The sequence below is a fragment of the Dissoconium aciculare genome (assembly GCF_010015565.1).
Source record: "Dissoconium aciculare CBS 342.82 unplaced genomic scaffold K489scaffold_7, whole genome shotgun sequence".
Classification (NCBI taxonomy): domain Eukaryota; kingdom Fungi; phylum Ascomycota; class Dothideomycetes; order Mycosphaerellales; family Dissoconiaceae; genus Dissoconium; species Dissoconium aciculare.
This window is the reverse complement of record NW_022984957.1, coordinates 1,481,950-1,503,572: the sequence shown is the minus strand read 5'-3', so window position 1 is coordinate 1,503,572 and position 21,623 is coordinate 1,481,950. Positions and strand designations below refer to the sequence as shown.

The 21,623-nt window shown below is 56.5% G+C and overlaps 8 protein-coding genes across 8 annotated transcripts; 1 reads left to right on the top strand and 7 right to left on the bottom strand.

Annotated features, from left to right (window-relative positions):
- The first annotated feature begins 250 nt into the window (after nt 1–250).
- On the top strand, nt 251–2,050 carry K489DRAFT_243765 (uncharacterized protein). The gene is made up of 2 exons (XM_033599896.1): nt 251–280; nt 334–2,050. Exon 2 carries the CDS (start codon nt 669–671, stop codon nt 1,857–1,859), a length of 1,191 nt encoding a protein of 396 aa, XP_033459485.1. The 5' UTR covers nt 251–280; nt 334–668; the 3' UTR covers nt 1,860–2,050.
- Nucleotides 1,787–8,962, bottom strand: K489DRAFT_432254 (uncharacterized protein). The gene is made up of 3 exons (XM_033608475.1): nt 8,237–8,962; nt 4,534–8,174; nt 1,787–4,245 (listed from the first exon to the last, which is right to left on the bottom strand). The coding sequence occupies exons 1-3, from the start codon at nt 8,598–8,600 to the stop codon at nt 2,242–2,244; spliced, it is 6,009 nt and encodes a 2,002-aa protein (XP_033459484.1). The 5' UTR covers nt 8,601–8,962; the 3' UTR covers nt 1,787–2,241.
- Nucleotides 8,963–9,493: 531 nt separating this feature from the next.
- K489DRAFT_381209 (ATP-dependent metallopeptidase Hfl) lies at nt 9,494–12,337 on the bottom strand. The gene has a single exon (XM_033605063.1). The coding sequence runs from the start codon at nt 12,165–12,167 to the stop codon at nt 9,771–9,773; it is 2,397 nt and encodes a 798-aa protein (XP_033459483.1). The 5' UTR covers nt 12,168–12,337; the 3' UTR covers nt 9,494–9,770.
- Nucleotides 12,338–12,512: 175 nt separating this feature from the next.
- Nucleotides 12,513–14,301, bottom strand: K489DRAFT_243657 (uncharacterized protein). The gene has a single exon (XM_033599895.1). The coding sequence runs from the start codon at nt 14,030–14,032 to the stop codon at nt 12,815–12,817; it is 1,218 nt and encodes a 405-aa protein (XP_033459482.1). The 5' UTR covers nt 14,033–14,301; the 3' UTR covers nt 12,513–12,814.
- K489DRAFT_243635 (uncharacterized protein) lies at nt 13,849–14,713 on the bottom strand. Its single transcript, XM_033599894.1, has 2 exons — nt 14,521–14,713; nt 13,849–14,434 (listed from the first exon to the last, which is right to left on the bottom strand). The coding sequence occupies exons 1-2, from the start codon at nt 14,617–14,619 to the stop codon at nt 14,084–14,086; spliced, it is 450 nt and encodes a 149-aa protein (XP_033459481.1). The 5' UTR covers nt 14,620–14,713; the 3' UTR covers nt 13,849–14,083.
- K489DRAFT_389287 (uncharacterized protein) lies at nt 14,690–17,236 on the bottom strand (the record flags this gene model as incomplete). Its single annotated transcript, XM_033606494.1, has 3 exons — nt 14,690–14,703; nt 16,150–17,153; nt 17,187–17,236. 3 exons carry the CDS (start codon nt 17,234–17,236, stop codon nt 14,690–14,692), a joined length of 1,068 nt encoding a protein of 355 aa, XP_033459480.1.
- Nucleotides 17,237–17,936: 700 nt separating this feature from the next.
- Nucleotides 17,937–19,047, bottom strand: K489DRAFT_381205 (electron transfer flavo protein, beta subunit). The gene is made up of 2 exons (XM_033605062.1): nt 18,841–19,047; nt 17,937–18,693 (listed from the first exon to the last, which is right to left on the bottom strand). Exons 1-2 carry the CDS (start codon nt 18,889–18,891, stop codon nt 17,968–17,970), a joined length of 777 nt encoding a protein of 258 aa, XP_033459479.1. The 5' UTR covers nt 18,892–19,047; the 3' UTR covers nt 17,937–17,967.
- Nucleotides 19,048–19,307: 260 nt separating this feature from the next.
- Nucleotides 19,308–21,291, bottom strand: K489DRAFT_381204 (RNA-binding domain-containing protein). Its single transcript, XM_033605061.1, has 4 exons — nt 21,267–21,291; nt 20,737–21,089; nt 20,161–20,662; nt 19,308–20,098 (listed from the first exon to the last, which is right to left on the bottom strand). The coding sequence occupies exons 2-4, from the start codon at nt 20,928–20,930 to the stop codon at nt 19,772–19,774; spliced, it is 1,023 nt and encodes a 340-aa protein (XP_033459478.1). The 5' UTR covers nt 20,931–21,089; nt 21,267–21,291; the 3' UTR covers nt 19,308–19,771.
- Between the last annotated feature and the right edge of the window lie 332 nt (nt 21,292–21,623).

Here is a 21,623-nt window from a genome sequence, read left to right as displayed (position 1 = left end):
GTCTGGGTCGTCTCGTCTCTTCCACTCCACCTGCATCATGCACGGCCTTCCATAGTGTACCTACCTACCTAGGTACCTAGGTAGGTATATAATAGTCATACTCCAGGGCTGTGCCGAATGATGACTAAGAATTACGTAGAGGGGCATGAACCGCCTGCATTTGCATTTCTCTCTCAATGGTGGAGCGGAGCCATGCCCGGGGGCCGAGTACATGCCACAAGGGCACCATCGTGATTCTCTCCTCCAGCGACAGATCTGCACGTATTGTGAAGATTCAGATGTCTCTGTGAACTTCATGTACGGTAGGATCAACTTTGACTAACTCCACCCAAGCACATCCTGGGCCTCTCGGTGACGTCTCTCAATAGATTGCGCACTACGCTCTTCGATTGCTTCCACCCACTGCAGTCAACGTCACTTTACCCGCACATCGACCACCGACGACTTTCGGCCGGCTGTGTTTACCGACTGGTTGTTTCTCGGTCGCCTGCTCTGGAGACGTCGGCGAAATCTAGACCGGTCTCCCCGAGTCCTCTTGATTATGCGGTCATGACGACGGCGGTCGTGACAAGATTTCCGCGCTCGTCATCGAGGCAAGGTTGAGACGGTGATGCAACTGTACCCGTCGTGTCGATCATGGGCTCGATGCTCATAACAAAACCATCAAGATGGCCTGTATATCGCCACAAGCGTCGTCTTCTACCTCTCTATCAAGTAATCCCACACGACTCGTGATGTTTGTCAAGGTCTCCTATGTCGGTGCGTACCCACCGTACTTCATCATCGAAAACAACGATCATGGAGAGCATCAACCTCTCGCTGCCGAATGGCGAAAATGCATAATCGAATATCTCGACGAAGGCGGCGCCAACTTTATCTTCACCCTACGGCCCGCCAGTGATCCTCTCGACCTGCCTTCACGTCTCCGCGGAAAGCTCCTTCGTTTGCCTAAAAGCCTCCCACACGTCCTCCCTGCCGACGAGCAGCTCCAGACTTTTCGACGCAACTTCGGCAACCTCTTCCCTGTCGAGCACATCATCATCGCCGAGCTCGTCCGCGTCGACCACAGCGTCGTCGCCGCGCTCAACAATGGCCTCGCGCACATGCAACCCTCCACGAGACCGCTCCACCGCCTGACGGATCTTCTGCCAGACAGCGACATGGCTGGCCAGCTGATAACCGACATGACCACGGCGCCTGGCCAGACCCTCGTTCAGCTCAAACCGAAATGGCTACATCAGTCCCCCAATGCCCCGACCAACTCCCGCCGATGCAGGACCTGCGCGCTCCGCGCCTACCGCGCCGCAAAACGCGAGAGGACAGCCTCCGACGCGCAGGAAATCTGCCCATTGGCGCTCATCCACGGCGATATAACGATTCGGCGACATGCGTTCGCCCAAATCACAGCCGATCGCAAACTCCGCGAATACCTGGCGGTGGACGCACAGCCTCTACTACGGGAGCTACGCGAGTGTCAAGTCGACTTCGACGAGGCCGGCGTCCTGGGCGTAGAGAGCGAAACCGCGATCAAAAGTCTCTGCAAAGCGATGACCTTGCGGGACTGTACGCTTTACGTGCGAAGGAACGGCGAACAAGGCAGCGATGACGGAAGCGATGACGAGAACTACGCCGCCGGCGGCAGCAAACGTGCCGATGATGGCGTAGAGGGAGGGACCAGCGAGGGGGACTCGACCATTGAAGCGAGACTGGGGGATCTCGATCTCAAACTCCCTGGACGATTGGACTACTGGAAACGAACGGAACAGGATCTGGTCGATGGCGGGTGGTATACGAATGAGGAGGATGCGGCGCTGCGCACGCCGGAGACGATCTGTACGCTTTCGGTCGATGGCTCGTGAATTTGAACGCGCCCTCTTCCCTCTTCACGGGAGATCCAAAGCTCACAGAGGCCTTGGGTTTGAAACGGATCCTCATCCAACAGATATCATCATCACAGCCTTCTCGGTAGATACCCCAACTTGCGAGCAAACGTGAGAAATTCTCCGACTTGAGAAGCGGCAGGGAGAAGAAATAGCCGGAACAGAGATATCGCAGAGAAGACCAGAATAGAATGACAGAGGACCAAGATGAGAATCACGGCTCTCATTCTGCGGCGAAAGAAAACCCATCATGGAAGAGAGAAAAGAGCACGGACGACCAGAGCAGAACGGGAAAGATGAAGCACAAAGTCTTAATGATACAAACAGAGCACACAGCCCCACTATTCAAACAGGGCTGAATTCAAACCACAACCCCAAGAGCAGCAGAATACATCCGGAAAACGCTCTGCCCGCTCTCCGCCCGGCCCTCAAACCCACCACCACCACCGCGAGCAGCAAACCCACTCCCGCTGTTCATCGCATGGATGTCCCGCCCCAGGACCTCCTCCCGCAGCACCCTCTTCATCTCCGCCAGCGCCACCTTCGCCCTCAGCCCCCGCTGGATCGCAGCCCCGTCCTCCTCCATGAGCGCCAGCCGCTTGCCCAGGATGTCGCGGGTGTCGGCGCCCTTGCGGCCCTCGCGGTCCTTCTTGCCGAGGTGCGCGAGTCTGACGAAAGCCTCGTAGACGGCGCCGCCGTGTTGCCACCCGTCCGGCTTGCGGCCCGCGGGGCTCTCGCCGAAGGCCTCGAGGAGGAATTCCAGGTCGGCGTAGTCCTCCTCGATGACGGCGTCCGGGCCGACGGTCTCGACGAGCACGGCGTGGGCGTCGTCGAGCCGGTCCGCGCGGAGCAGCCAGAGGGCTTCGAGCGCGGCGTTGCGGTCGCGCAGGGCGTGCTCGTGTTGGGCTTTGGCGCGCCAGAGCAGCGGGGAGGGCACGGAGAGGTCGTGGGCGAGGAGGGTGAAGAGGTTGGTCTTGTCGGCGGGGTTGGGCTCCGGGATGACGCCGCCGTTGCGCAGCATGAGCGCGTTGAGCGCTTCCTCCCGCGAGTGGCGGTCGCGGAGGTGGAGGAGGACCCAAGCGGCGGTGACGAGGCAGTCTTCGTCGCTGTCTTCCTTGCTGGGGTGGCGAGAGGCGGCCTCGAGATCGGTGGCGAAGTCCAGCGCGATCTGGTCGAATTTGTCCTCGCTGAGGCGGTAACCTTTGACGTCGAACATGACGGCCAGTTGGAAGGCGAGGCGGTTGTCGGTGTACGTCCCGGTGATATTCTTGGCGTCAAATAGAGCCTCGAGATCGGCGCGGGTGCTCGCAAGGAGTCGAAGAAGGCCAAGGAGGACATCCTCGCGGTCGGCATTGTCGGCTTTGGCGGCGACATCCCAGCTTGGACGAGGGGTGACCTTTTCCTTGCCGTTGCTCAAGTCCACGAGGTATGCGTCTACGGCATCGCCACACGCGGTGGATCCACCATAGAACAGGCGCAGGGCAAAGCTTTGCTTCCACTCCCAGCCGTACCGCTCAGCGATGCAGAACTCTGCCGCACGATCCTCCGCGGCCTTCCCACTGCCCTTGACGGTACAGAAGTCGCCGGCGAGAATGCTGTAGATCGCCCGGATCGAATCGGTCATCTCCGCCCAATCGTTCCTCTCCCGCCAGACCTCCACCTGCCTCTTCATCGTGTCGCGAGCTTCGTCCTGCAGGGGGAGTTGAGCGACGAGGGTCGCAAGGCGGATGTTCTTAGCCTCGGCCAAAGCCTCGCAGGCGCCAACGACATTGTTCACCGTGAGCAGATGGAGCGCCAGTTCTTCCGCGCCGCGAGCCATCCGGGCCTTTTCCACAACCGCCGGCTTGAGCATGTTCGTCCAGTAGTCCCTCAGTGCGTCGAGGCGCAAGCGCTCTTCGAATCGCGCGATGAGCCCATCGTCCATGCCATCGAGCGCCACGCGGCCATTCCATGCGGTGGCGATGGGGTCGAACAGGACGGAGGCCAAGCGCCAAACTTCCGCGCCCACGCGGGACTCCTCACCGTCGTCCGAGAGGAAAGCATGGAATTGCGTGTCGGGCAGAATGCTCGCGCGAGGGAAGTCGTCCACCAGCTCGATCTGGGTGGCGCTCTTCTGCACGGCGAGCGCACCGCCGCTGACGCCGGCGACGGTGGTTTGCCAGCGGGCGAAGCGGATGTCAGTGTGCTCGCCGACCAACGGCTTGATGGCCTGCGTCATCTCGCCTGAGATCGGCGGAGCGGATCCGGGGATGCCGTAGACGAAGGTGCCGTTGTGCGCAAAAGAAGGCTTCCAGGAGTCGTGAAAGGCAGCTTCGGGACCGTCGAGGATTTGTGATGCAGACAGGCGAGTCTTCGCGTATGTGTTCTGTTAAGAATTTGATTTTTCAGCTATGTACTTTTTTGTGGTTTTCGATAGAAGGTTTGACTGGGAAGGAGGAATGGTGATTTCGGGCTTGGGAAGGGGGTATCTACATAAAGTGCAGGGTTGGTACCAATGAGGCACTGGCGATGTGGTTGCGGTACGCTTGACTAAACAGTGTTTCATCCTTTCTTTCCAAAATTCGTGAATAACCAACATGTGTCCTCCTCTTACAGTATCATTAAAAGCAAGGGATGGGGCATGAAGATGATCGTGCGCGAAATGATATCATACCTCGAGACCCTTGGCGGCCGCCGTGGTCCTTGCATTGCTCGTGCTGTTGTCTGCCCACAGCGAGTTGATCAAATCCATCGAGTTGCGGAAAGCTTGGCTATGACCAAGTTTGATGTCGTCGATCGGTTTCGAGGCCATTCGCTGGGCGCTCTTCTGACCTAGATAGCTTTGCTCGAATAAGCTTTGCTTGAATGTGCTCTGTCCGAATGCGTCGCCGGCAAGAAGGTCGGGCTGTCCATCACGCAGCTTCTGACGATCACGCTTCTGCGGGCTGATAGTCCGCTGAAGTTGATCTTCCCAGGATTCGGCCACGAGCTTCTCAGGTGACGCGAAGGCGCTCAAGGGCGCAGCAGTCGGCTTCAGAATGGACCGAAGACCCTTGGGCTGGGTCTCGCCGAAAGAGCCAGGCATCTCCTCGATGGCCTCGTCGATGGGACCAGACTCGGCGAGCATGCTTTGCTCATAACGCTCATACGCGCCGGGGGATGGTTGGCGCACGGCGCCGCCGGCTTGAACCATAAAAGGATCTTCATCGAAGCCGTCAGCCATCGTGCCATCTTGTTCATCCATGACGTCGTCTGAGGGTGGGTCATCATACTCATACTCGACATCGACATCATCCTCCTCATCGAAATTGCCTGGAACCCTTGGGCCAGGTGCTTGTGGTCGTCTGCGGATCTTGAACTCGAATGTGTCGTCAAGGTCGGCCGATCCTGCGCCGGCATCGATGCTCTGCATCATCTCGTCCTCTCCTGACGGCGTGGTAGGCACGTCGCTCAGAAGGCTGGATTCTTGCTGCAGATTGCTGGCTGTCACTTCGGTGTCATCATCCTCCTCGAATCCGTAGGTCGTGAAATGCTCGACAGTGAAGATCCAGAAGCCAGTCTTCTCATCGAAGCTCTTGAGCGTGGTGTTTGTCACGCTCTTCAACGTCTGAACAAAGCGGTCCAAGTTCGGCTGCTTGCCAATCATGATGGCCTTTCTGTTAGAAGGGTTCTTCGGCAGCACGTTCTCGAGGTAGATTGTACTGGGAACATTCAAGCCCTTTCCGCGGGGTGGCTTGACGATCGTAGTGGGATAGACAGTCGCCGATCGGTATTCTAGCTTGACGATACGTCCTGGAATGTCGTCGAGCTCGGTGTCGGTTAGGTCGCAAGTGCTGAACTCGATACGGCCGGTACCTGCCCTTCCAACCACAAACTTGGACACCTGTGAGAGCTGAGCGCGGGACATGCTCTTCAACTCCTTGATGGACGGCTTGGACCAGTATTCACCGATCTCGACCGCGTCGGCATTATCAGCAGAGCTTGAGTGGCGAGGGGTGCTGGCCCGGCTTGTCTGGACACCTTCTTGAACGGGCGCGAGGCTCGCCGAACCATTTGTCTGTTGCATTTCAGGAGCACCATTGGTCTGCGGGCGAGGCTTGGCTGTAGCACGGAACAAAGTTGGAGTGGGTTGATCCTCGTCCGCGTCCTCTGTGCGAACCAGAGCATTGGATGCGCTTGGCTCGGGAGTCTCCTTTGCAGCGGAGTTGTCGAAGCTCACCTTCTTCTTGAGGGAGGAATCCGAAGAATCGTGCGATCTGGATTCGGATGGAGGGCTGAACAAGTCAATGCGCAAGCTTCTGTCGATGTTGAGCTTACGCATGCTACCAGTCGCCAAGAACCTGCTCGATGCACTTCCCGGCACCGGGCGCAGCAAGCTCTCGCCCTCGCGGGGAGTCGAGCTGTCGCCCCGCAAGTTCTGCATGCTGATGCTCTTGGCAAGTCTACTGCTAAGATTGCTGCCGATGCTGCCGCTGGGCTTCAAGAGGCTGCTCGCGCCAGGTGTGAGGCTGCTCGAGAAGGATGAGCTAGGTGTGGCATACGAGTATGTTCCACCCCGGCTGAAGGAACCACGAGGGGTGTAAACGGGAGAGTTGAGTCTGGAGCTCGAAAGCAAGCTCGGAGTCTTGGACTGAGCAGGCTTTGCTCCCGTCAAAGGCGTAGCGAGGGGACCAACAGGGGTGGCCGAAGCGCCGAGCGATCCGAAAAGCTGCTCATTACCGTACGGAGCGATGGTCAGACTGGCGTGGAGCTGGTTCGACTGAGGGGTCTGGTTGCCACTCTGCCCGAGGCCAAACAGGGAGCTGTTGTTCTGTTGGTTTTGAGTGGACTGCGTCATGCTGTTGCCAAATAGCGAGCTGCCATTGTTAGGCTGTTGTTGTTGGTTGTTTCCAAACAGAGAGGAACCTCCATTGGCAGTGGCGGTGTTGTTTGTGTTGCCGAAGAGACCTCCGGCAGGCTTGTTTTGTTGCTGGCCGAACAGAGATCCGCCATTGTTATTGTTGGTGTTGCCGAAAAGACTCGAGCCTTGCTGTTGAGGCTGGGCATTATTGTTGCCGAACAAGCCGCCTCCGCCAGTAGCGGTAGTGCTGCTGCCGAACAAAGACCCCGCTGGCTTGTTTTGTTGCTGATTGTTTCCAAACAGTCCACCTGTAGTGGCGGCTCCGGCTCCGAACAGTCCACCATTTGGTTGTGCCTGTTGCTGCTGCTGCTGTTGTGTGTTTGCGCCGAACAGGCTTGTGCCGGCGGTGGCCGTGTTGTTGGTAGTGTTACCGAAAAGTCCTGTTGCAGGCTTGTTCTGATTGCCAAACAGACTACTTCCTGTGTTGGCGCCAAATCCGGAGGCAGGTTGCTGCTGCTGGTTATTGTTGTTGTTGCCGAACAAGCTGGTAGTTGTGGGTGCTGCGGCATTGTTGTTGTTGCCGAACAAGCTTGTAGTAGTGTTGTTCGTGTTGCCGAAGCCGCCGGTGTTTGTGTTGTTCGCACCAAACCCGCTGAGTCCTGAAGCAGGTTGGGCTGCAGCATTGTTGTTATTGCTGCCGAAGAGACTTGGGGTGGCGGTGTTGTTGCTGGCACCGAAGCCGCCCCCGAAACCGCCTGATGCACCGAACCCGCCGGTGCTCGCGGTGTTGGTGGCACCGAAGCCACCAGCAGCCGGTGTAGTGGTCGATTGGCCAAACACGGATCCCGCTGGCTTGTTTTGGCCAAAAAGCGATCCCCCGGAATTACCAAAGCCGCTCGTCGCGGTATTGTTAGCAGTGTTGGCTCCGAATCCGCCAAATCCGGTGTTGGCGGTCGCCGTGTTGTTGGTAGCACCAAAGCCAGTGCCTGTCGATTGAGTGTTGTTGTTGCTCGCACCAAAAGCGCTCGTGCCTCCGAATCCGGTGCTGGCACCAAAGCCGCCTGCTTGACCGTTGTTGTTACCATACTTGCGACCCTGCGCATAATCTTCTAGACGCAACTCTTCGAAAGTCTTGGCTTTGTACTGAGGTAAGCAGACGATGGATTGATAGGCGATGGTCTGGCCGGCCTGGGCGTCCTTTTCAGTCAGAGGTTGGAAAGGGGTTCCTGCCGTGCCATTCGTGGTTGCGGCTTGACCAGCTCCGAATCCACCGAATCCGCCTGTTGTGTTGTTGCTCGTGGAACCAAACCCTGTAGTGGTGTTGTTCGTTGCACCGAAGCCGGTGTTCGTCTGAGCGGTTGTGCTTCCGAAGCCGGTTGTGTTGTTGTTGGTGCTGCTGCCGAAGATTGAGCCTCCAGTGTTGTTGTTGGTTGACCCAAAACCGGTGGTAGCAGGTCGGTTGGCGCCGAAAAGTCCTATGCAAAATCAGTTCCCGGAACGACATATGTATCGTGAATGGTTGTGATGCTGTACTTACCACCGCCAGTGTTTGAAGAGCTTCCGAATCCCGAGCTCGCGGTAGTGGTACCTCCAAAGCCAGTTCCGCTCCCGAATCCTCCAGTGGTGTTGGTGTTGGTATTGGTGTTACTTCCGAAGAGTCCTCCACCAGTGGCCGCTGGTGCGCCGAAGCCCGACGGCTTCGCACCGAAAGGAGAATTGTTCGTTGAACCAAATCCTCCTCCTGCTGAGCCAAATCCACCCGATGTTGCCGTGTTACCACCGCCGAAGATGGAGCCGCTTGTGGACGCATTGTTGTTGGCGCCAAACCCGGTGTTCGTGCTGGAGCCGAATCCACCTCCGCTACCAAATCCGGTCGAGTTGTTGTTATTGTAGAAAGACATGGTGCCTGTGGTTGACGTCGCAGACGCCTATTTGGACTAGAGAAAATGCGCTCGCATGCGCTTTGATCGATTTGATATCTGGTCGGAGATTTATCGAGGGGGCGGTAATGAGAGAAGCTGCGCAAAACGCGTGTCAGTCGGTCATTTGTTCTTTCTGAAGCACTTCGATGGCCGCAACGAGGTGGACTCTAAGCTTCTCTTGATTCAAGGCGTTGTCGTTTGGATGGCAGATCGATAGATACGCGCTGCGGTGAAGCACTTACAGACCCGTCAAGAGCGCGTCATTGCTGGAGTAGAAATTTTCGCAATCGTGAATTGACTTGGAAATGGACCGTCAGTCGATCCCGTCGGACGATTCGGCGCGATTGCTGTGAAGAAGGTGATAGAGAGAAGGGGCGCGGAGACAACGCTCGATGCGATCAAATATATTTCACGCAAAGCACACGCGATGCTGGTATGCTGGAGGAAGATGCGCAGCGTGTCATTCCATAGCTCCTAGAAGCCGCTTTCGCGGAACATTTGTGGGCTGGGACAACCGCACGGGTGCGGGCCGTCAACCAATCACTGGCCGACGTGGTTGCTGCTTGTGAATCTTTCAGGCAGCTCACCAGGCACACACAGGCAGTAAAGTTAGTCTGCCTGGCCGATCGAAGTCTGGAACAAATTACTGCGTGAGTCACACCAATTGAGTCCCATCGATTCGATCGCACCGCTTGCAGGATTGCAACCCGCAATCATCTACTCACGACGAATGACAAAAACACCTACGTGAAGGAAGACAATAAAATGGACTTAGAGACTATTGAAATTTGAAGTCTGAATTTGATCTACGCAAAGAATTCGCTAATTGGATTTTTCGCTGATGTTATACCATTTTGGTACAGAGTTGAGGAGTTGAAACGGTGGGTTGGAGGGATACTCCTCGATTGCGCCCTCTCCGCAGTTGCCAGACTCCATTGGACGGCGTGTCTGAAGCGAACGGGTGATCCCTGCTTCTCGGCACGACGTCCTTTTATTTGTCTTTCTCACCGGTTGTCGATGAGGGCGTTGCGACTCTAGAGGCGCCGAGGACAGACGTATCTCCTTGAGGTGATTGACGACCACTGAATCGCTAGGATTCGTGAGGCCGACGTATACTGGAATCAATCCATGATCGGGTCGGCCAAGAGCTCACGACTCCACGTTCTTCGAGGATCCAGTGGTGATGCCAGGCAAACTGATCGGTCCAGGAGGCGCCGAAATATCAGGAGGTGGCGGCGCGCTGTCCGGCAACTTGATCATAGCATTGGGGTCGGCCTTGATTTTGCCAACAAGCTGTTCGCCACGCACGATCTTTTCCATCTCCTCTCTGTCAAGCGTCTCGTACTCCACGAGGGCAATCGCCAGACGTTCGAGAGCGGCGCGGTTGTCCGTTAGCAGCTTCAAGGCTCGAGCTCGGCCCTCTTCGACTAATCTGCGCACTTCGTCCTCGATCTTCTGCTTCGTCTCGCTTGAGAGCCTTTCGTAGTCGCTCGCCAGATCGACGTTGCCTAACGTGGCGGACATACCTGCCTGTGTGACCATGTGGTAGGCAGTGTTGGTGGCATTCGTGATATCGCTGCTCGCACCCGTTGTCACATTATCGGATCCGTAAATTAGCTCTTCAGCCATTTTCCCTCCCATTGCCATGTCAATGCGTGCCTCCAATTCTTTCTTGGACATGCTGACTCGGTCGAGTTCGGGTAAGAAGTGTGTCACTCCGAGCGCCTGTCCACGAGGCATGATCGTGGCCTTGTACAGCGGGTCGTTGCCAGCAGTAAGCATTCCGACGAGTGCGTGACCACCCTCGTGATACGCCGTCATGAGCTTATCCTTGGCCTGAATGACTGCACTTCGCCTTTCGGCGCCCATGAGAACTTTGTCCTTGGCCCATGATAGATCCGCCTCGGTGATCTTGGTCGACTTGTTTTTCGATGCATGCACTGCAGCTTGGTTCACGACGTTTTCCAGCTCGGCACCAGAGAAACCCGGGCAACCGCGAGCGATGATCGCTGGGTCCACCGAAGCGTCAGTCTTGACCTTCTCGAGATGATGCTTGAGAATTGCAATTCGGCCTCGAACGTCAGGAAGCGGGACAGAGACATTGCGATCGAAGCGTCCAGGTCGAACCAGAGCCTTATCCAGCGCCTGCGGGAGATTCGTTGCGCCAATCAGGACGATTCCAGTCGTCTGGTCGAAGCCATCGAGTTCAGTCAGAAGTTGGTTCAGTGTTTGCTTGGCGTAGCCAGGGTCGCGCTCATTTCGCTTTCCTCCAACGGCGTCGAGTTCGTCAATGAAAATGATGGATGGCGATTTCGCACGGGCAGCGGCGAACAGTTCTCGTACGCGCTTGGCTCCGACGCCGACGTACATCTCGTCAAACTCAGAGCCAGACATGTAGAAAAAGGGCACACCGGCTTCACCAGCGACGGCTCGGGCAAGCAGGGTCTTTCCGGTACCGGGAGGGCCGACCAGCAGGACACCCTTGGGGAGTTTACCTCCCAACGTGCTGAAAGAGTCGGGGTTCTTGAGGAAATCAACCAACTCCTGTAGATCTTCCTTTGCCTCGTCGCATCCGTGAACGTCACTGAAACGAGTCTTTTGCAATTCCGGTTTGGCTTCATTCGCACCTGATGCACCGCCAAGCTTCCGCAGCGGAGTGAACATCTCCATGCCGAATGTGATGATGACCGTGAAGATGTAGAGCGCAAACAGGTAGAAAAGCGCGGTCCTGAAGATGGCAAACAGAGTGGTTCGCCAGCTCTCTTCGACGACCACATAGAGAGGCTCATTCTTGCCGCCTGTCCCACTGCGAGCAGTAGCGACGCCAGATCCTCGACTCTTGGCCGCGACAGCCTGACCAATAGCCTGGAGCTGCTCGCTGCTCAATTGCCCACCTTGTCCGTTCGACGATGGTCCAAAATTGGTAGATCCGATACGACCAAGCTCTTGACCACCACTTTGCTCCAAAGCACGAGCATACGCAGCTTCTACGGCTGGATTGGAAGCATATTGACCGGTTGAGTGGCGCTCGACGATGATATGGGGCATGTTCTGGCGGAGAAGTGCTTGATAGAATGCATTTTGCGCAGTGGCGCTTCCGGGATTGTTGTTCGCTACCTGTTCGAGATTGGCCAAGTGGTTTGTGTTACTATTTGCGCCCCATGGAGATCGGAAGAGTGTTCGTCGCTGATTGAGGCCGAGAAAGGTTGTAGCGGCCGTTGCTCGGGAGTCGAGTGATGAGGCAGCCGATCGTCGTTCTACGGCAGAGGGCCGATATAGGGATGGAGCAATCGCTGAAGCAACAGAGTAGTCACTCCGCTGTTGGCGGGAAGGAGTACATCTCGAAAACGAGATTGGTGATGCGAAAACCGAGTCGTGATGTAGTGTCGAGGGTGTTCTGAATGCATTCGACCTCTGCGATATCGATCGAGTGGCGACGGTCGACAAATCTCTCCTCGCTGATGATCCCAGACGTTGAGACAACTTCGACGCCGCGGCGTTGACATTCGCGACAGCCGACGAAGACGTCCTGGATAATGAAGCCATCTTGAGAGCGTGGCGCTCGACGTGGCACCCCGAAACCCTCCCCACGATATTCAAGGGAGAAATGACCTTCAATAGCGAATGGACAAGGAAAATGTGCCTAAGGAGTGTATTGGAAACGTGGATCGGACTGTAAGGACATCAACTCATGCGCCGTGGCGGCCAGGCCGGTGATGAGCGCAATGACTGTGAGACAGCATCATGGACGGTTCTAGATAGCAAAGGGTCGATCGGACGCTAGGGTCACGTGCTCAACATCTCCGCCCATCGGAAACGGCCGAGGCGACGCCTGGACATGACGATACCACATAACCAATTGCACATCAAATCATGCATCAAACTTACAAATGCTCTTTTGATCTCATATGGTACGACGATTCAATGCATCAACAGTGCTGAAACGGCAAACTCAGAGAAATGAAAATTGATTGTATACATGAAATGACGAGACCACTTTTTGTTTTTTTGGAACTTGCTACCGTGCCACCGAAACCTCCGCATGTTTGTTCCATTACCTCAGAAATGCCTGCACAGAGTCCTATGATTTTCCACCCGACCTGGTAAAATCCACCTTGTTATACCCGATTGACTACTAGCAGAGTGTTTGCCAAAGCAGCGCGACCTGGTAACCCGCGATTCGATGGCTTCTCCTAGTAGTAGCCCGGGGGACTGGGAGTAGCATAGCTGCTCGGCCCCTGGTCCGACTTGCTGCTGTTGTCGTAGCCGTCGGAGCCCTTATCGGTTGGGTATGGGCCGTTGTCGTTCGAGCCTGGGCCCTTGTCAGTCGGGCTTGGTCCCTTTTCAGTCGGAGCTGGACCGTTATCATATGGAGCTGGGCCATTGCCGGTTGGGTTTGAGCCCTTGTCGGAAGGGGAAGCTCCATAGACAGGGCCATTGGTCTCGCATGGGGCAGTCTCGGTGATAGTCTTGGGTGGCTGACCAGGGCCTCCGATATCGCAGCTAGTGATGGTGACGGCGGGACGGTCGATGGTGACGGTTGGGCCATTCTCGTACACGGTGAGAGTAGTCGGCGGGAACGGAGGAGAGTTGTTGTCGCACTTGGTGACGGTGACTTCGGGTTTCTCGACGGTGACGGTGACCTCGGGCTTGTACTCGGTGACGGTCTTGGGTGGGAGGACGGGGCTGTCGATGGTGCAGCTTGAGATGGTCTCGGCGGGCTTCTCGACGGTGACGGTCTCCTTGGGAGCGTAGACGGTGATCGTCGGACCTCCTGGGCCGCCGGGACCTCCGGGACCTCCAGGGCCATAGACGGTGCAGTCCCTGATCGTCTCAGCTGGCTTGGTGACGGTGACGACATCACCAGGTCTGTCGAATGTGATAGTCACGACTGGAGGCGTGGGCCTGTACCAAGTGCAGTCGGAGACGGTGCTGCCAGGTCTCTCATCGGTGACGGTGACGGTGACGGGTGGTCCCTGCTCGGTGACTGTCTGGGGCGGGCGGATGGGTCCGACATCAGTGCAGCTTGGCGGACCTCCAGGAGATGGAATCACCGTGATGGTGACTGGCGGTGGGCCAGGCCGGTCAATGGTGCAGTCCGACACAGTCTCTCTGGGCGAGAAGACAGTGGTGGTAGATTCGGGAAGTGTCACCACTGAGGTAAACCCGGGACCTGCAACGGTCGAGAAGGTCGTCTCGGTCACAGTAGAGGCCTTGCAGGTCCAGTAGGAGCTCCAGCCGCCGTTCGGGCCCCAGCCGCCGTACGGGCCACCTTGTGGGCCTCCTTGCGTCTTGGAAGCAGTGACCCAGGACGGAGGCGAACCATAGCCATTCCAATCACTGGTTTGCCACGGGGAAGCAGCAACCGAGGAGGCGAGCATAATGCTCAAGAACAAGCGGTTGTTATCCATGATGAATGAGTAGGTGAGTGCAGAGTTGCAATGGCACTTCCAAGCAAATGATCAACAGGACTTGCGTGGAAGCTGTTCGAGAAGATTGAAGGGGGCTGCAAGGAAACGAGGGAGAGCTTGAGGTCCGGACGGGAGAAGAACGAGTCCGCTCTGCCGTAGGTCCAGCCTTTTATGTTTATTCTTGTCTCCGCATCGGATGATGATGATGATGTTCGAAATCATCGCAGAGGATGTACTTGCTTCGGACATCGGCCATCCACGGTCAGCTCCATCGCCCAATGCAGACGTCAGCTTGCTTCCATGTCGTCTCAAGAATATGCTGTGGAGCAGTAAGCTTGCAGAGGTCAGGATGTTGTTGTGCCCAATATGGTCGTGTAGCCGTGGCACGACATTCAAGTACCGCTGTACTTGGTCGGATTAGTTCGTGAATTCGACCACAGGGTTCACAAATGCCCAATGATGCACACATGACATTGAAGAAAACTGACATTGACGGATGTGGGGTTACAGTTATGGTGCCATCGCTGTGCATGAAGAGGCTGCCACCGAGGTAGGTGCGAACGATTTTGGGTTGAACATAGTGTCATAATATCGAACGCGGGAAATTGCTGGTCAGTGCATGTGTCGTCTTAGGTTTGTCCAGTGCAGCAGGTCATATTATAAAGTAAAGCCTATTCGAATCGAGCATGTGCTGTTCAACTCGAAACATAAGCTGGGTCTAAGCCTTGCTCGTAAGCACCTCGATCATCCAGCAGGATCGGCAAGCAGTGGAAGGTCAGTTCGGCCTCAATGGTTCGGCCCCCCAATGCTGACGCTCCAACCGGATGCATGGTCGGATGTAATCTTGAGCAGAGCATGCCCGCAGAAGCTTCGTCCAGATCCTGCGACGAGAGCATGATCGCCCTGGACAGCACGTGTAGTCTTGCGCAGGCACCACTTTCCACGCGGTCTTCTTGGCGGAACGTAAGACAAGAAGGATGCCCAATGCTGACGTGGCCGAAGCTCGCTCTGACCAGTCTGCGTGTTCTTTGGAAATTCGACCTTTCACGGGCCTGAATGAGGGTATGACCATTGGCTCATACACCGCCAAAGTCCGTGAGATTCCCGGGAGATCGCTCGCAAACAGGATTTCTACCCCATCGGAGGAGTATTGCCACTTTTGCATTTACTATTCCTCAGGTGCAAGCTAGACGAACACCCGATGTGTGAGCTTTTGTGGTCATGGTCCGTGGTGTTTCGTCCCAACAGGCAATGCAGTCGTCCCCGAAAGACCCCACAGGCCACAGCGTCATTAGGCTTGATAAAGAGAAACCTCGAACCACAAGCGAACTGTGTAATACCGCCAAGGCCCTGATGCCGACCTTTCCAGGCCTCGTCGATGTGCATCATCGCAGGAGAGCTTTCGGTCGTGGATGCTGTCCTTAAAGCCCCTGATCCGGCCATGTGAGGCTGAACCACAAGATGTCGCCTGACGAGCAGACCATGCAGTGCTCTCCGCTTTGAGATACGAAGCTGTGAGTGACCATGATCGAATAGCTTCGTGCAAAGTCCCGTCTCGACAATTTGAAATAATCTTGGGACGATGACGCCATGAGATCTACAAAGATCGTGACCTCGATCGTCTGAGTCTTGGGAGTTCCGGTATGCAGTGCGGAAACACGTGGTCCCATTCTGTGTGCATGGGACGACATGCATCAGGCCGTTGCGGGAAAGAGCCGGCGCTGTAACTAAGAGGAGTGAAGATCGAATGCCGTCCGCGTGTCGAGACTGAGGTCGTGCCGGAGTGGAGATTGTTAAGGTCGAAGGAGAGCGTACGGTTCAGCCTTGTTTGCTGGCGTGACTGTCTATCGGTATCCCTTGTCCTTGACAGTACTGACAGCGAAATCCCCTGGCGCGCTCATTCCGGTGGCCCAGGAATGGTTTCAGAGAGGAGACCTTCGTTGCAGAGTGGAGACGATGATTTTTCCTAACAGGGGATTTTCCCTTCCCGAACTATCGCGTCGAATTGAAAGATCTTCGAAAGTCCCTCGCTGTACCGAAAGAAATCACCAAGTCAGTCATGCCGAAAGCCCACAGAATTCATCATATCAATTCACATCCGCCGGCAAGGAACTTACCATAACTCCCCATCATCCCGCAGTTATTCTCATCACGCTTCCCCTCCGCCTCCGCCATCCACTCGCGAATCTTATCAATACGATTATGGTTACTGGGATGCGTGCTGAGGAACTCCGGCGGGGCCCCTCCTCCGCGCTCCCGCTCCGCCATCTCCATCCGCTGCCACAGCCGCAGCGCGGCGGCGGGGTTATAGCAGCTGGAGGCCATCATCAGGAGCCCGATGTAATCGGCCTCGGCCTCGGCGGCGCGGGAGCCGGGCAGCTGGAAGGCGTAGTTCAGGATGAAGCGGGTGATTCCGAAGTCGTAGCCGAGGGCGCCCGTCAGGCCGATCCAGAGCGGGATGAAGAAGGGCGCGAGCAGGACGAGTTGAGAGATGCGCTCAGCGGAGTGGTGGGCGACGTTGTGGGCGATTTCGTGGCCGAGCACGGCGGCGAGCCCGTCTTCCGTCTCGCAGATCCCCAGAATCCCCGTGAACACGAAGACCTTGTTGCCCGGGATCACGAAGGCGTTGAGTTGGCGCGGGTCGTCGATGACGTGAACTTCCCAGGCGGTGGGGCCGTCGGCGGCGAGGCCGGAGTGGGGGATCAGACGGTCGAGGACGCGTTTGACCAGGCGATGTTCGGGGCGATGGCGCGAGAGGATTTGCCCTTCGAACTGGCGGAGGGTGCCTTCATAGAGCTGAAGGCCCATCTCGGCCTCCCAGTCCGCGGGGACGACGTTGAAGCGTCGACGTCCGGAGACGGGAACGGTGTCGAGGTTGTAGATGTAGACTCCGGTTCCTGCGGCCGCGATGCCGCCAACTTCGTAGTAGAAGGTTGGCCGAGCAGCCCATCGACGAAAAATACCCGGGCCTCTCTGCTGGAATCGCTGGTATTGAAACGGCCTTTGATATGTACGCTTTTGAGCGGATTGGTGGATGTTTCTCCAGGGTATTCGAGGCCGTGTAGTCGTGAATGTGCGCGCAAAGGTTGAACCTGCGCTGATGCGGCTTGCTGTGAAGCTGCTACATGATGACTTCGAGGCGAACGTGAAGCACCCTGGAATACACGGGTGTTTCCAATAACGAATAGGCTGAAATGCTGACATGGAAATCACAAAGGCCGTCTTCTGCTCGAAAGTCTTGTCTAGTGAAAGTTGCGGCCGGGTCCCTTGTCGATGCGATGCGAACGGGCGTATTCTTATGTACTTGTATAATTCCCGGCAGGAGGAGAGGGAGCGATGGTTTGCAGCATGCGACAGGTCGGATCGTGAGATGACGTTGGTCTCGAAGCTTTGGCCCTGCCCAGGAATATCCACGCCAATCTATCGACATCCATGATTTCCACGAAGCGGCCTGAAGACCTAGGTGATAACAATGAAGGTAATCGAGTCGTTGCCAACATCTATCAGAATTATACCACAAAACAAGTACCACAAGTCACGTTCGTAATACCTGGAAGTCTGTTCTACAATGTATCTTTCCACGCTCGCTTGTGTCCTAGCCAACGAGACTTACTCGCGCAATGCACTGCACTGCTAATTCCTGATCCTCCAGCACAAACCTCCTGTCACGCGAGCATATCTCAAATGGACATATGGAAACAACTCTGCGTGTCAGGGAAAGTCTTCAATAAATGCTTCATCTATATCCATATCCATGAGTCTGTAATGTTTGGGCTTGTCCTATAGCAAAACCGGGTCGTTTTTTCATGCAAATATACATACAAAGATAGCAGTAGTAATAGCAGCAGCAGTGGGTAGTGGGTGGTATCCTCACACATTCGTCACAATGCCATCCTCGGTCCTCGTGCGCTCCTCCTCTTGGTCGTCCGCGGGTTTCAAATCGCGCCCAGCTCCTTCAGCTTCGCGATCAACCCGTCCACATCCTCGACCTTGCCACCGCCCTGTCGCGCCGGGGGTTCGGCGACCTTGAGCGTCTTCAGCCGCAGCGCGCCGTCGACGCCGTAGTCCGCCAGCGTCTTCTTTTCCAGCGGCTTCTTCTTCGCCTTCATGATGCTGGGCAGGGTGGCGTAGCGGGGCTCGTTGAGGCGCAGGTCGGTCGTGACGACCATGGGGAGCGGGGATTTGAGCGTCTCGACGCCGCCGTCGACTTCGCGGGTGACGGTGGCGGATTTGCCGTCCGAGGAGATCTCCACCTTGCTCGCCTGGGTCGCCTGCGGCCAGCCGAGGAGGCCGGCGAGCATCTGGCCCGTCTGGCCGCTGTCGTCGTCGATGGACTGCTTGCCAAGGATGACGAGGTTGCGGTCCTCCTGCTTGGTGACGGCGGCGAGGAGCTTGGCGATGGTGAGGGGTTCGAGCTCGGTCTTCTCCTCGACGACGTGGATGGCGCGGTCGGCGCCCATGGCGAGCGCGGTCCGGAGGATGTCCTGGGATTTACTGGGCCCGGCGGAGAAGGCGAGGATGTCGTCGACGGCCGGGTTGGTTTTGGTTTTGTTCTCGCGGATCCGGACGGCTTCTTCGATGGAGAGCTCGTCGAAGGGGTTCATGGAGTGTTTGACGTTGGTCTCGACGCCGGTGCCGGCTTTGTTCACTCGTGGTTTGACCTGGGTGGGAAGAAGAGGGGAGAGTCAGCGTGAATTTTGATGGCGAGAACCACCTCCGACACAACATGTTCCAGGATCGATCGCCAATTCAGACCCCAAAAAACAACAGCCTCCAAGGGAACCCCAACAAAGCGTGAATCAACATACCGCATAGTCAATGACCCGCTTGACCGGCACAAGGATCCTCAAACCCGACATCTCGTCGTCGGCGATCAAAAACTATCCTCCTCGTGAACCCGTAATCAGCAGCGCAAGTCGTGGTGGTAGAGGTGGTGGTTGTCGGAGAAGAATGTCGACAAGCGAAAAGACAGATCCAATGATGTAGGGAAGGATTTCGACTTCGGCATAGGTAGGTTCAAACGTTCGGCTGTGATGATGGCTGGCGGGCTGGCGGGCCAGAAAAGCATTGGTTAATGGGTGGGACGCGCGCGAGGTCGGCGCATTCGGCTTCGCCCTGTTCTACTCTTCACATGCTCCTTCTCTGCCCAGGTGCTCATGAGTTAATTAAGCTTGAGCTGCTTCGTCCCGAGCTATATGCCGGTCGATTGCTGCAATTTCATGATTCGTTCACGATGTCACATCTCATTGTCCAAACCGATCTTCAAACCTTACAATGACGGATATAGAGATGCGACTCGTCGAATATTTCCGAGACCATGTCAGACGGGAACTCTAACGCATTCCAAACAGGAGGTGCACGAAACTACGGCAGAACTAAGTCACATCCGACCAAAATGAGAAAGGAGAAAGCATTCGTCTCGACGTGATCATAATACAATTCCTGATATGGTTATCGTCGTAATCGCTGTTCGTGATTTTTATATTGTTTTTGGGGGTCTGATTCTTGACATTGCTCTCTCCAATGTCGGCAGAATGGCAAACGGGGGTGGGAGAAGACAACTGCAGGTCGAGAGTCCGAAGACACGTCTACACTAGCCCATCCCGTGGAGCGCGCGCCAAATCGTCTTCCGCTAACAGATTAGAAAAAAAAAAGAAATGGCGCGCAACACCGTCGTCGAGAGACCAGTCGATCTGCAACGCTCATCCGTCACCTCCTTCCAAAAGTCATCGCGACCATTTATGCGGCGGTGGCGGCAGGGGCCTCGGTCTCGGCGGCGCCCTCGGCGGCCAAGGTAGGCTCAACGGCGGTGCTCGGGTCCTCGTCCTCCTTGCCAGGGCTGTCGATGGCGACCTTGACGGCGATCTCACGACCCTCGATCTCACGGCCGTTCATCTCATCGCATGCCTTCTGCTGCAGCTCCTCGCTAGAGAGCGTGACAAAGCCGAAGCCACGGCCCTTGCGAGGCTCGTTGCGGGCTTGAAGCTTGCGAACCATGAACTTGGGGATGGGGCGAAGGGCGATCTTGGCGGCGGTGGGCGAGTAGTCCTTGAAGATCTCGAGGAGCTAGAAAATACGGTCAGCACATCAATCGCTTTTCACAAGGACTCGCTGCTGGAAAGACGTACCTTCTCCTCGCCGAGGTCGTAGGGAAGGTTGGCGACCATGATCTTGGTCTTGCTGGGGACACCGTCCTCTGGGGGACCGCGCTGCTTGCGCGGTGGGCGGGGAGCAGCAGCCTCGGGGACCTCAGCCTCGTTGGTGGTGTTAGCCAAAGGAGCGGCAGCGTCGCCCTCGGCAGGCACGGCCTCTTCTCCATCGGCCTTCTTGGCGTTGCGACCAGCACGGCCGGAACGGCCGCCACGGCCGCGGCCACGGCCACGAGTGGACTGACGGCGACGGGCACCGCCCTCTTCACCCTCGGCGTTCTCGTTGTTGACAGCAGCAGAGGCGGCGGGCGCAGCGGGCTCAGGCTTGCGCGCGAGCTGGACGGAAACCTTACGGTCGAGGATGGTCTTGCCGTTGAGGTCGTTGATGGCACGCTCGGCCTCGGACGGGGTGGACACGTCAACAAAGGCGTATCCAACCGGGCGGGTGGTGCGCGGGTTGGTGGGGATGGAGGTTGTCTCACTATCGATGCCATCAGTCATCCAACTCCTCCAAGCGTCCTCTCTTTTCCGGATGATCATGACGATCGCACTTACACAAGGTAGTCCTTGAAGAAATCCTTCAACTCTCCCTCAGTGGTGGCGTATGCGAGGTTTCCGATGTAGAGACGGCGACCCTCGGCGGCGCTGGCAAGGACAGCGTCGGTAGGGCCAGCGCTGCCCGCAGCGCCGGTGCTCGACTCATTCAAGGTGGCATTGGCCAACTGGTTGGTGACGGCGTCGGTAGACATGTTGTTGCGGTGAAGTTGATGACACGAAGCGTACTGCTAAGATGGAGTGGGATGGGAGTACTTTCGATTGGACGAGAAGTACTTCGTGTGGAGCTTGAGGGTAGACTAGAACGTCTTGTGTCCGCCGAAGAAAAAAATTGGTGGAGTTGACTTGACGAGCTGAAGATGACGAGGTCAGTCGGGATTTCCCTAGCGATCGAAATGGAACGACATCATGAGATGTGTGGTGATTGCCATTCCGCGCGCGTCACAGGATGTCGATCTGCGCGCGAAGATGACAAAGACCCATGGAAGCGGCAGCGCTTGAGAGGAGCAGCATCGCAGGAGATGACTCACGGAGAGTTGGGTTAGGCTAGCTACGTGGCCAAGATCCAGGTGGTGAAAGGGATTTGGGAGGGAGGTTTGCTTGTCGAACTTCTTTGACTTGTGTTGATGAACGGAAGAATCAAGGGAGGAAGAAGACGGGAGAGGAAATTCCACGGGCTATGTACGTATGTGGGAATTATCGCGGTGTGAGAGAAAGCTGGGGGGGGCGGCGTAACTTTTTTGGTCAGGGACAGCACACAGCGGCGGCGGCGTCAAGAACAGCAACAGCAGCAGCAGCAGTCACAGTCAATCACAGTTTAATCACACAAGACCCTCTAGTACGGTAATACAGCAAGGTAAAGTCCAGCACTGTCACGGTATTTTCCT

Excerpts from the sequence above, each read along its gene's own strand:
- K489DRAFT_243657 (XM_033599895.1), bottom strand. The coding sequence starts at position 14,032 with ATGGATAACAACCGCTTGTTCTTGAGCATTATGCTCGCCTCCTCGGTT.
- K489DRAFT_381209 (XM_033605063.1), bottom strand. The coding sequence starts at position 12,167 with ATGGCTTCATTATCCAGGACGTCTTCGTCGGCTGTCGCGAATGTCAAC.
- K489DRAFT_243635 (XM_033599894.1), bottom strand. The coding sequence starts at position 14,619 with ATGACACTATGTTCAACCCAAAATCGTTCGCACCTACCTCGGTGGCAG. Across the intron at positions 14,435-14,520 it reads GTAACCCCACATCCGTCAAT|CGGTACTTGAATGTCGTGCC; the intron begins GTCAGTTTTCTT and ends GACCAAGTACAG.
- K489DRAFT_381204 (XM_033605061.1), bottom strand. The coding sequence starts at position 20,930 with ATGTCTACCGACGCCGTCACCAACCAGTTGGCCAATGCCACCTTGAAT. Across the intron at positions 20,663-20,736 it reads TTCTTCAAGGACTACCTTGT|TGAGACAACCTCCATCCCCA; the intron begins GTAAGTGCGATC and ends TGGCATCGATAG. Across the intron at positions 20,099-20,160 it reads ACGACCTCGGCGAGGAGAAG|CTCCTCGAGATCTTCAAGGA; the intron begins GTACGTCTTTCC and ends CGTATTTTCTAG.
- K489DRAFT_432254 (XM_033608475.1), bottom strand. The coding sequence starts at position 8,600 with ATGTCTTTCTACAATAACAACAACTCGACCGGATTTGGTAGCGGAGGT. Across the intron at positions 8,175-8,236 it reads CTCTTCAAACACTGGCGGTG|GACTTTTCGGCGCCAACCGA; the intron begins GTAAGTACAGCA and ends GATTTTGCATAG. Across the intron at positions 4,246-4,533 it reads CGGCCGCCAAGGGTCTCGAG|AACACATACGCGAAGACTCG; the intron begins GTATGATATCAT and ends AATTCTTAACAG.
- K489DRAFT_243765 (XM_033599896.1), top strand. The coding sequence starts at position 669 with ATGGCCTGTATATCGCCACAAGCGTCGTCTTCTACCTCTCTATCAAGT.
- K489DRAFT_381205 (XM_033605062.1), bottom strand. The coding sequence starts at position 18,891 with ATGTCGGGTTTGAGGATCCTTGTGCCGGTCAAGCGGGTCATTGACTAT. Across the intron at positions 18,694-18,840 it reads AGCGGGTCATTGACTATGCG|GTCAAACCACGAGTGAACAA; the intron begins GTATGTTGATTC and ends CTTCCCACCCAG.